Source organism: Mya arenaria, chromosome 9, assembly GCF_026914265.1.
Source record: "Mya arenaria isolate MELC-2E11 chromosome 9, ASM2691426v1".
Taxonomy (NCBI): Eukaryota; Metazoa; Mollusca; class Bivalvia; order Myida; family Myidae; genus Mya; species Mya arenaria.
The window spans coordinates 65,532,018-65,543,981 of NC_069130.1; the positions used below are offsets into that span (position 1 = coordinate 65,532,018).

The window sequence follows — 11,964 nt, forward strand, 5'->3', positions numbered from 1 at the left end:
TGTCTGTATTATTCGTAAACTTCATTGATAATGACATATATTTTACATAATATTTCTTTTATCAAATCTCTAAGTCAAAACTCAATAGTCAAAATATAGAATTACCTTAAAACTTATAAAATCATATGCTAAAATAAGCAAAATTCTTACCTAGAGGAATATCAAGAATGTGTCTATTTCCTCGATTTATTTTCAGGTGAAACACATCGCAGTCAACAGTAGAGTGACTCCAACGAGGAAAGACACACCTTTTAGAGTTTTGCCAAAATTGTATTCATCCAATGAAAAAGGGCGTTACAAAAAGTTGAGTAAATAAGTAGCAAATGAAGTTGCAGTAATTATCCGGACACCGAAGCTGCTAAGGGCTGAGCACTTTCAAGGTGCGAAAAACGCCAATTGTTTGGCTTCCGCTAAAGTAAAGTCTGAGCCGGACATTCTGTTTGTTCTATAATGAACAGTTTGACGGCTCTGTTTGATTACAGTGATAATTTGTCATACAAAAAATAATTGCGCTTGAGATTTGGCATCTTTTTGAGACATCATAAGCTAATTGATAATAAACAAATCTGTTTAAACTAAAGTGACAAAAATGTATCATTAAAATTACCGTGGTTCAAATATTTCAAAAATTATGAAAACATAAAACAACGATTTTTTTCTAGAGAAAGAAAAATACTTCATATATTGCAACTTATACACATATTTGTCTAACGTAAAAATTCAACAAATCTCAGTACATCAAACTATTGAATTTTCTACAGCATAACACACTCCCCTTCCTTTATTTTACTTTATTCCTATAAAGTAGTGGATCCGGAAGTAAGATGTTTTAAACATACATGTGAAACAATATGTACATATTTTAAAACACAAGATTAGTATTCTAATAGAAAAAAAAAACAACGATATGTTAAGCAATCACACATATTAATACATTCAAAATACAAATAACCTAGAACTACATATACTTATTGCACACAACGTCCTTTGTAGGCGCAAACCTTCTAATTTTTGTAAAGCAATGGGTCTTTACTAAATTTGTGGGATTAATAAATTAGCATGTTTCGCATAGAAATTGACAGAATAAGTAGTATGCATAATATGCTTTTCTAGCTGTTAGAGGATCAACTCTAATAGTGAATCTTACCTTGCCCTTTTGATTCGTTATTTTATTCTCAACATGGAAATTGTCCCAATCAAATGATAAAATAGGTCTCCAAAAACCTTGAATTGAAATACATGATATTTCTTGTGGAACCCTAATATTCCAGTAGGTGGGACACATTGAAAGGTTATAAACAAGCACATACACACATGAAATTCCATTTGTAAGTTCAAGAACAATTTGAGTAGACCTATTGTTGAGTCTAAGTGTTTTCACTAGCATTACCAAAACAATAGCAAATATCATAATGACAAAAGCTAAAATTCAATGATCTAAAGTAATGTCAAGTTGTTCCCAAAAAAGGTTTGTTGGTGCAGGTGAGGTTTCTGGTTTCTTGTATATTAAATAAGGTACAGTAGCAGCTTGAACTGTTTGGTATCCTCATTTTTGTATAACAGACACTACAATCATGAGTTTTCTGAGTTTAACAGTTATCAAAATTAAGGCAAACGGACAAAATGCAGCAATGGATATTGTGCAGTATAAGAGTATGTCATCTGTGGTAGGCCAGTTATCGTCAAGCAATATATCCCTGGACAGTAAAGGATCGGTCAAAGATTGAAATACCATGGCATCAGTTTTAGCCGACTGTTCCATCTTTTCTAGACTATCAGCAATGATATTTTGCATAGTATGATTATAGATTAGGAACAGAGGCACATCCACAGACAATGGATTTTCAACGAATTACTATTAATATTATGCAATTCACTATCATTAAAGAAATGTTGTAGCAATGCTAAATTAACAAGGTGCAACCTGCTAGTTGTATTTTATTGACATACAGACAATCTTTGGGGTAGATAAATGCTAGCTGTATATACAGAACATTAACATGGTACATTAATAATGCAAAAGTTATAGCCTTTCACTATTCTTTGGCCCGTTTTACAATCAAATTCAACAAAATCTACATTTTACTCTAAAAAAGTTGTGTGAGATAAAGGTAATATCTCAGACGACAAATGACTAACCAAAAATCTGAAGTCACATTTAGCTTTTATAACGCTTTTGTCATCTTTGAACAAATTAGAAGTGCATGTATCTTGAGTGATTGGGTACACTGAATGTACAGATTTTTGTTTTGCCTGTTGTACAACTGTTTAATTCAGACATATCGAAAGTGTCATAGTACTGTGTATTACTTGTAATAGCAAAAAGCTGTGGAAAGTGTAACAATTTAGTTGCATGATCTGTCGTACTATTAACTGGGACCGGAAGGGAAACGACTTTTAACAGAGACAATGGCTTGGAAAATGTAGTAATCAGGAACATTACATATAGGTATATTTTTGAGCCACGAAGTGTAAAGATGGTGTCCAAATTCCTATAAATTTATGAGTGTTTTAATACACCAACATGGGGAAATGCACGGTGAAACCTCTCAGTGAGATGAAAGACATCCAAAACATATGGATAGTTCAGCGTCATTCAAGGTTATCGAATTTGACAATACGAGTAAAGGGCTTAATTTCAAATTCACCAATATGTGAACAATAAGTTAAAATTTCGCATCGATATTGGGAATTCATGTTTGATGAATAACAGTGAATCAATCAATGAAAGTGTCAGTCTAATTATAGAAATATGTGTTACTTCTACACGAACTAATTATCATCAACTACTTTCTATGTGTATACAAATAATTTGATTTATGTTGTGTATTTACATACATCCTAAAATAGATATAAGTGTACACAGCAATGTCGCTGTGGCAGGTGTTATTAAATATATCGAACTTGGATGGAAAATTTCTTTTTTAATTATAACACAACAGTCCGTAATCAACACGTGCAATAGTGAGTTTTACTTGATCGACTTTTTTAAAAGAATCTCTTATTAAATTAACTCATTTCCTAGTTTAATGTGATACCATCTGATAAATGTTAAGTACTTACTTCGCTTAGGGATTATTTATTGATGGGGAATATATAGCTATATCTTTATTTACAATGGCATTCTAGCTCAGCTATCTGTTTTTATATTCTGTATTAGAAAAATATATACCAATAACACGTTGACTTTAATTTTAATGGTGATGATGATTGTGATGATGATGATGATGATGATGATGATGATGATGATGATGATGATGATGATGATGATGATGACGAAGAAGAAGAATATGACGACGACGTCGATGATGATGATTATGATGATGATGATGATGATGATGATGATGATGATGATTGTCACATGAATAAAATAATGTCACATCACAATAATAATAACTTAAGCATCAATTTACACAAGCGTCAATCAATTGAACATTTCCCGTTCTATTTCATTTTCTCTTGAAATGGCACCCAACATTTTCTCTGAAAGAAAAAAACAACTATGATAATAGTCATCATGTCTCCCTCATAGTCAGTCAGTAGGTTTCCGGCGGTCAAGGGACGTAACTTGCAAATAAATAAAGCTCCATAATAGTTATGCGCCTTGTTACTGATGTGCATTTGGCAAATATTCACAAAAAGTGGGAACTTTATTACCACAAAGAAGAACCTTAGTACGCTGAAAGTATTTTTCTAATTTATACTTATTTACCATTATCTATGTACTAACTAATTAATTTTCAATTTAAAATTTCAAACACAACGCTCATCTAAGTGATCCAGTCATGCAGGTCATTCCGTGATCGGTGATCGCCCATAGCGTCAACGGTGATGCGGTGCCCATTGCGTCATCATTGAGGTATCGCCCATTGCGCCATCGATGAGGTATCGCATATAGCGTCATCGGTGAGGTGCCGCCCATAGCGTAATCGGTGAGGTGTCGCCCATAACGTCATTGGTGAGGTGCCGCCCATAGCGTAATCGGTGAGGTGTCGCCCATAGCGTCATCGTTGATGCGGCGCCCATTGCGTCTTCGGTGAGGTGCCGCCCATAGCGTCATCGGTGAGTTGTCGCCCATATCGTCATCGGTGAGGTGTCGCCCATTGCGTCATCGGTGAGGTGTCGCCCATTGCGTCAACGGTGATGCAGCGCCCATTGCGTCATCGGTGAGGTGCCGCCCATAGCGTCATCGGTGAGGTATCGCCCATAGCGTCATCGGTGAGGTGTCGCCCATTGCGTTATCGATGAGGTGTCGCCCACTGCGTCATTGGTGAGGTGTCGCCCATTACGTCTTTGGTGAGGCGTCGCCATTTGCATCATCGATGAGGTGTCGCCCATCGTGCTATAAGAGAGTTGCTGGCAAACTCGATAGTCGCTTTGTTGGGAAGGCTCTGTGGGGGCGTTTTATGCCAAATAAATGGCTTTCATTAACGTTTAATATTATGTTTCTGCTAAGATTTGGATAACCAAATACACCACCATCATTTTCTATATAATAACAACACTATTAGTAGAAGCAGCAGCAACAGCAGCCGCAGCAGTAGCAGTAGCAGTTACAGCAAAAGTACCACCGTTATCATCATCATTATCACCTTTTCAATCGTAATTGTAATATTAGTTATGAATAATTATATCTAACATCTTTGTTGCATCAATGATATTCAAGGTATTGATTCCAGCTATGTGTTGTTAAATTCATAAAATATACCTGCTTCTTAACATTTGCTTAATATCTATCTCTGTGTTTGTTTAAAAAAGCATGTACTCCTTATAACTATATATGTAATTGTGTAGTAAAAAATATCATTCCGCCGTCTGTACAATGTTTAATGTGTTTAATGGCCAAAGGTATTGTTATATGCCGATTTGTCAATAAACTCCGAAGTTGAAGTTGTAGTTGTTTTGTCGACGGCAGCAGGTTAAAAGAAAGACAGGGGCGTGGTAGTGCGTCAAGTAGTCTGGGAGGAGACGACAGCGGCTATACCATGACCTCATACAATAGCTGTGATCCTAGGAATATCCTTTAAAATTATTAATAACTGCATCATCATCATAACCAAAACCATATTCAGCATCTATTTCTAATCATCATAATTATAAATTTAATCATTTAATTTTAATCATATGAAATGTTCTCGTTTTTTTTCAAAGCAAGAGTGCTATTTCAAATAATGAAATTTTCCTTATTTATTTTCCTCTAGTTTTTTTTTACATACCATGTGGAGCGTCACTTCAGGTGGCAAGGGCATCGCACGATCTATGCGATCTGTGGTGACGCCATAAAGCCGTACGTGGATGGCGAAGACGACTTGACCCCCGCCATGGTGCCAGTACATGGTTCCATCCGGCAGCAGAGCATCATAGTTACAACTTTGGATATCAATTCAAAATTGACGACCTTAAAACATAAACTGTTATCGTTATTGATCTAAACGATTATGTTATTTGGATAAACACGGATTCCAGACAGAACACACAGATAATCATATAATAGAGTCGTTTCCGAATATACTGATTGTCCTGACCATCTAACACCCCCCCCCCCCCCTACATTCCCCCTCTTTTGCAAATAATAAGTAAAATCAATTGTTAGAGATCTTATATATAATTGTAAATGACTTGGTACTGAACTACTGCGCGTGTCCTCTTAGAATAATCTGACTATGTGAACGATTTATTTATTAACAGCAATTGCAAGAAAAATGCAAAACCAATAGAAACGTTTCGGCAAAATCCCACGAAACACTTCATAAACATATCAGCCGGGCTTATGAATGTAAAACACACAAAAATACATGCAACAGGTAAGTTGGTTCGATAGCTGCCTCTTTGAAAGGCCCATGTCTAGCTTCCGTCTTCCACTGAATAATGTACATGCAGGGCTGACCAGTTTACATTCACGGATGGCCATACATCGCTTAATCGTATATGTTGACGTGTCCACGGGCTAATAGTCATTGTTTGAATATAATGGCATTTTAACAAGTCTTAGTTTTGTTGTGAAATTAAGAGTTAGAGCTGTCCTGACGGGGTGTAGTTGACGTTTATATGTAATGTATTTGAAACACCCTTCAATTATATTATTGTTAAATGCATTGAGACATCTTTTATTGATATAATTTTTAAAGCTGCATAATGTAATGTGGACCATTAGTACGTAGGCAGATTTTAGATAAGATGTGCCCAGGGGCGTAGCTAGACAAAATACGATTTGCAGGCCCGTTCTTCAAGGGAGGAAGTATTCAAAAATAACTTCTGTTTTTAACAAGACACAGACGGTACTACAAAGTTAAATTCCATTACCAACTAATCTGGTTAAATAAAATGCACCTACGGAGGTCTGGGTTTGAGAGAGGGGTTGCATATAGGGAATATTAAACAGCTGATTGCAGACATGCATAATTTTGACAAACCCAGTGAGATCTCAACCCGGGAAATTAACTTGGCTGGTTTTCTGTTAAGCACTTTGCAGTTTTCCTAAATCTGCTGGATGTGCATGGTGGGGTAAACCACTGATACATGTATACGTGAGAATCATAATCTGTACGTTTTGCTTTGAACGTGTCACGGATTCGAGGTAGAGATGAACACAGGTTTGCATAGATTGTGCAGCAGGTCTGTTGTCCGCGGCCTTGACCTTTGTCCATAACCTACATACTTGTGGCGTCTGTGTAACGCATCGCCAATGAGGCGTGTGTGTTAATGTTTCATTTGTAGGTCAATATTAACTACTTATATTAGGGCATGTCCGCATTGCAAATGATGGAATTTAAACTAACTAGCCGAAAGGTGTTAGTAGCGCTACTGGAAATTGAAATATTGTAGTCTTGAGTTTACAAACATCTGTTCAAATGAGTATTTGCCAATTGCCTTTTGGTGTTTGTTCATAAATGAAAGTAAAATTACTCAATTTCAACAGTTAAAACACAAGCAAAAGTAACTAAGGGCAATAACTCTGTAACTAAATAGAGCTATCTGTAAACTGCACTTCCTTTCAGTATGTTCTATCGTTGTATGGCGTTTACTAACCAAAGGGTGACTCCATTATACCCCTTATAAGTGATACAATGTACATGTTTCAGAATTATAGATTCTGTTTCTTAATCATCAAACAGTGATATACAATGTACATATTCTAGAATTATAGATTCTGTTTCTTGATCATCAACCAGAAATATACAATGTAAATGTTCAACAATTTGAGATTCTGTTTCTTAATCATCAACCAGTGATATACAATGTACATGTTCCAAAAATATAGATTCTGTATCTTAATCATCAACCAGTAATATACAATGTACATGTTTCAGAATTATATATTCTGTTTCTTAATCATCAAACAGTGATATACAATGTACACGTTTCAGAACTATAGATTCTGTTTCTTAATCGTCAACCATTTATATACAATGTACATGTTTCAGAACTATAGATTCTGTTTCTTAATCATCAACCAGTTATATACACTTAATATGTTCCAGAATAATAGATTCTGTTTCTTAATCATCAACCAAAGATATACAATGTAAATGTTCTAGAATTATAGATTCTGTTTCTTAATCATCAACCAATGATATAGATTGTACCCTACCTGAATGCACTAACAAATCTTTGCATCCCAATGATAGATGACGTACTTTAATGCACTAACACATCTTTCCATCCTAATGAAGGATGGAGTACCTTAATGAACTAACAAATCTTTGCATTCCAATGATGGATGGCTTACATTAATGCAGTAACAAATCTTCGCATCCTTATGGTGGATGTCGTAATATAATGCACTAACATAGCTTTGTTCCTTATGATGGATGGCGAACCTTAATGCACTAACAAATCTTTAGATCCTAATGATGGATTGCAAACCTTAATGCACTAACACATCTTTGCATTCTTATGATGGATGGCATACCTTAAAGCACTAACAAATATTTGGATCCTTATGATGGATGGCGTTTTTAAATGCACTAACACATCTTTGCTTCCTTATGATGGATGGCTTACCTTAATGCACTCACACATCTTTGGATCCTTATGATGGATGACATACCTTGAAGCACTAACACATCTTTGCATCACTATAATTGATGACATACATTAATTCAATAACACATCTTTTCATCCTAATGATGGATGACATACCCAAATGTACTAATACTTCATTGCATCCTTATGATGGATGCCTGACCTTAATACACTAACACATCTTTGCTATCTTATGATGGATAGTTTACCTTAATGCACCAACAAATATTTGCGTCGTTATTATGGATGGCTTACCTTAATGCTCTAACAAATCTTTGCTACCTTATGGTGGGTGGCTTAACTTGATGCACTATATATCTTTGCTACCTTAAGATGAATGTCTTACTTTATTGCACTAACCCTTCTTTGCATCCTTATGATAGATGCCATACCTTAATGTACTTATTCATCTTTGCATCCTTATGATGGATGGCCTACCTTAATGCACTAACAAATCTTTGTATCCTCATGATGGATGGCTTACCTTAATGCGCAAACACATCTTTGCATCCTTATGATGGATGGCTAACCTTAATGCACTAACAGATCATTGTTTCCTTATGCTGGATGGCTTACCTTAAAGCACTAACAAATCTTTGCATCATTATGAGAGATGGTTTACCTTAATGCACTAACAAATCTTTGCATCGTTATGATGGATCGCTTACATTAAAGCACTAACACATCTTATCATCCTTATGATGACTTACCTTCATGCACTAACATATCTCTGCTACCTTAAGATGAATGTCTTACTCTAATGTACTAACACATTTTTGCATCCTCATGATGGATGCTGACCTTAATGCACTAACACATCTTTGTTACCTTATGATGGATGGCTTGCTTTAATGCACTAACACATCTTTGCTACCTTATGAAGGATGGCTAATCTTAATGTACTAACACATCTTTGCTACCTAAAGATGAATGGCTTACTTTAATGCACTAACACATCTTTGCATCCTTATGATGGATGACATACCTAAATGTAATAAAACATCTTTGCATCCTTCTGATGGATGGCTTACCTCAATGCACTTTTACATCTTTGCATTCTTATGATGGATGACATACCTTAATACACTTACACATCTTTGCATCCTTATGATGGATGATATACCTTAATGCACAAACACATCTTTGCATCCTTATGAAGAATGGCTTACCTTAATGCACTAACACATCTTTGCATCCTTATGATGAATGGCTTACCTTAATGCACTAACACATCTTTGCATCATAATGATAGATGGCGAACGTTAATGCACTAACACATTGTCGCATCCTTATTATGGATGGCGTACCTTAATGCACTATTAGATCGTTGCTACCTGATGATGGATGGCTTCCCTTAATGCACTAAAACATCATTGCATCTTCATGATTGTGGGTATACCTAAATGTACTTATAAATCGTTGCATCCTAAAAAGGATGGTGTACATTAATGCACTAACACGTCTTTGGGTCCTTATGATGGATGGCATACCTTCATGAACTAACACATCTTGCATCCTTATGATGGATGGATAAACTTAAGGCACAAACACAATTTTGGATCCTTATGAGAGATGGCTTACCTTAATAAACTAACAGAACTTTGGATCCTAATTATGAATGGCTTACATTAATGCAATAACACATCTTTGCATCCTTATAATGAATGGCTTACCTTAATGCACTAAAACATTTTTGCATCCTTATGATTGATGGCTTACCTTAATGCACTAAAATATCTTTGCATCCTTATGACAAAATGGCTTACCTTAATGCTCTAACACAACTTTGGATCCTTTTGATAAATGGCTTACCTTCATGAACTAACACATCTTGCATCCTTATGATGGATGGATAAACTTAATGCACTAACACATCTTTGCATCCTTATGATAGATGCCATACCTTCATGTACTTATTCATCTTTGCATCCTTATGATGAATGGCTTACCTTTATGCAATGACACATCTTTGCATTCTTATGATGAATGGCTTACCTTAATGCAATAACACATCTTTGCATCCTCATGATGGCTTACCTTAATGCAATGATACATCTTTGCATCCTTATGATTGATGTCTTACCTTAATGCACTAACACATCTTTGCATCCTTATGATTGATGGCTTACCTTAAAGCACTAACACATCTTTGCATCCTTATGATAGATGCCATACCTTAATGTACTTATACATCTTTGCATCCTTATGATGGATGGCTTACCTTAACGCACTAACAGATCTTTGCTTCCTCATAATGGATGGCTTACCTTAATGCGCAAACAAATCTTTGCATTCTTATGATGGTTGGCTAACCTTAAAGCACTAACAGATCTTTGCTTCCTTATGTTTGATAGCTTGCTTTAAAGCACTAACACATCTTTGCATCCTTATGATGGATGGCTTATCTTAATGCACTAACACATCTTTGCATCGTTATGATGGATGGCTTACATTAATGCACTAACACATCTTTGCATCGTTATGATGGATGGCTTACATTAATGCAATAACACATCTTTGCATCCTTATGATGGATGGCTTACATTAATGCACTAACACATCTTAATATCCTTATTATTGATGGATTACCTTTATACACTAACGTATCTTTACTACCTTAAGATGAATGTCTTACTCTAATGCACTAACACATTTTTGCATCCTCATGATGGATGCTGACCTTAATGCACTAACACATCTTTGCTACCTTAAGATGAATGACTTACTCTAATGCACTAACACATTTTTGCATCCTCATGATGGATGCTGACCTTAATGCACTAACACATCTTTGCTATCTTATGATGGATGGCTTACCTTAATGCACTAACACATCTTCGCTACCTTATGAAGGATGGCTTATCTTAATGTACTAACAAATCTTTGCTACCTCAAGATGGATTGCTTACTTAAATGCACTATCACATCTTTGCATCCTTATGAAGGATGATATACCTAAATGTACTAAAACATCTTTGCATCCTTCTGATGGATGGCTTACCTCAATGCACTAATACATCTTTGCATTTTTATGATGGATGACATATCTTAATGCACTTACACATCTTTGCATCCTTATTATGGATGACATACCTTAATGCACAAACACATCTTTGCATCCTAATGATGAATGGCGAACCTTAATAATGCCCTAACACATCTTCGCATCCTTATGATGGATGGCGTACCTTAATGCACAATCACTTCTTTACATTCTTATTCTAGATGAATCTATACATATAATTGGAAATAGAGCCCCAGCACTGGTTATCAGCCAATGTACGACATAGACGGGATTCTTCCGAAAGGTCAAATATAGGTATAAAAGTACTCAGTAGTTGGTACTCCATTGTAAACATATATATATATATATATATATATATATATAATCATTCGGTGGAATTCCTCGATTGCGAGTGAAAGGTTTACATGATATCTGAACGCCACAATATTGATGTTAAATAATATCATTTTGTTTTAACGACCTTATGTAGCTCGACTGCTTTTCGCGGAAAAAATCTGGTGATGTCGTAGTGTTGATGCGGACAGCGTCGGCGTTGTTGCGTTTTGTTTAACCTTTTGGTCGTAACTGAACATTAATCAAGATATTCAAACAAAAATCCTGACATACATAAGGCCTATAATTATTGTTTTTTTTTTCCTTGAGTAATGCCCGTTTTTAGAAATACATATAATTGTTGGCGCTCGCCGTGCATCGTTTTTGTTGCGCCGCTCTTGTTGGGTAAATGTGATACATTGGTAGGGATAACTAACAGATAATCGAATGCATAAAAATCAGAAATCAGATATTTATAAATACACTATATAATACATTTGCAAGAAAATAAGAAAATTGTCAAAATCTTAATTTTGATATCGTTGAGTACAACGCATTGAATCTTACTTACTGCAGATATCACTTCGCTTACGACACATGTA

The 11,964-nt window shown here is 35.5% G+C and overlaps 1 protein-coding gene across 1 annotated transcript; it reads right to left on the reverse strand.

Moving 5' to 3' along the window:
* Positions 1–1,809: 1,809 nt before the first annotated feature.
* LOC128246288 (uncharacterized) lies at positions 1,810–5,336 on the reverse strand. The gene is made up of 3 exons (XM_052964481.1): positions 5,217–5,336; positions 2,301–2,413; positions 1,810–1,924 (listed from the first exon to the last, which is right to left on the reverse strand). Exons 1-3 carry the CDS (start codon positions 5,334–5,336, stop codon positions 1,810–1,812), a joined length of 348 nt encoding a protein of 115 aa, XP_052820441.1.
* Positions 5,337–11,964: the final 6,628 nt, after the last annotated feature.

Coding starts and splice junctions, on each gene's coding strand:
- LOC128246288 (XM_052964481.1), bottom strand. CDS start 5,336: ATGTACTGGCACCATGGCGGGGGTCAAGTCGTCTTCGCCATCCACGTA. Junction 2,414..5,216: donor CTGAAGTGACGCTCCACATG/GTATGTAAAAAA, acceptor ACATTTTCCAAG/CCATTGTCTCTGTTAAAAGT. Junction 1,925..2,300: donor GCTATTACAAGTAATACACA/GTACTATGACAC, acceptor TACAACTAGCAG/GTTGCACCTTGTTAATTTAG.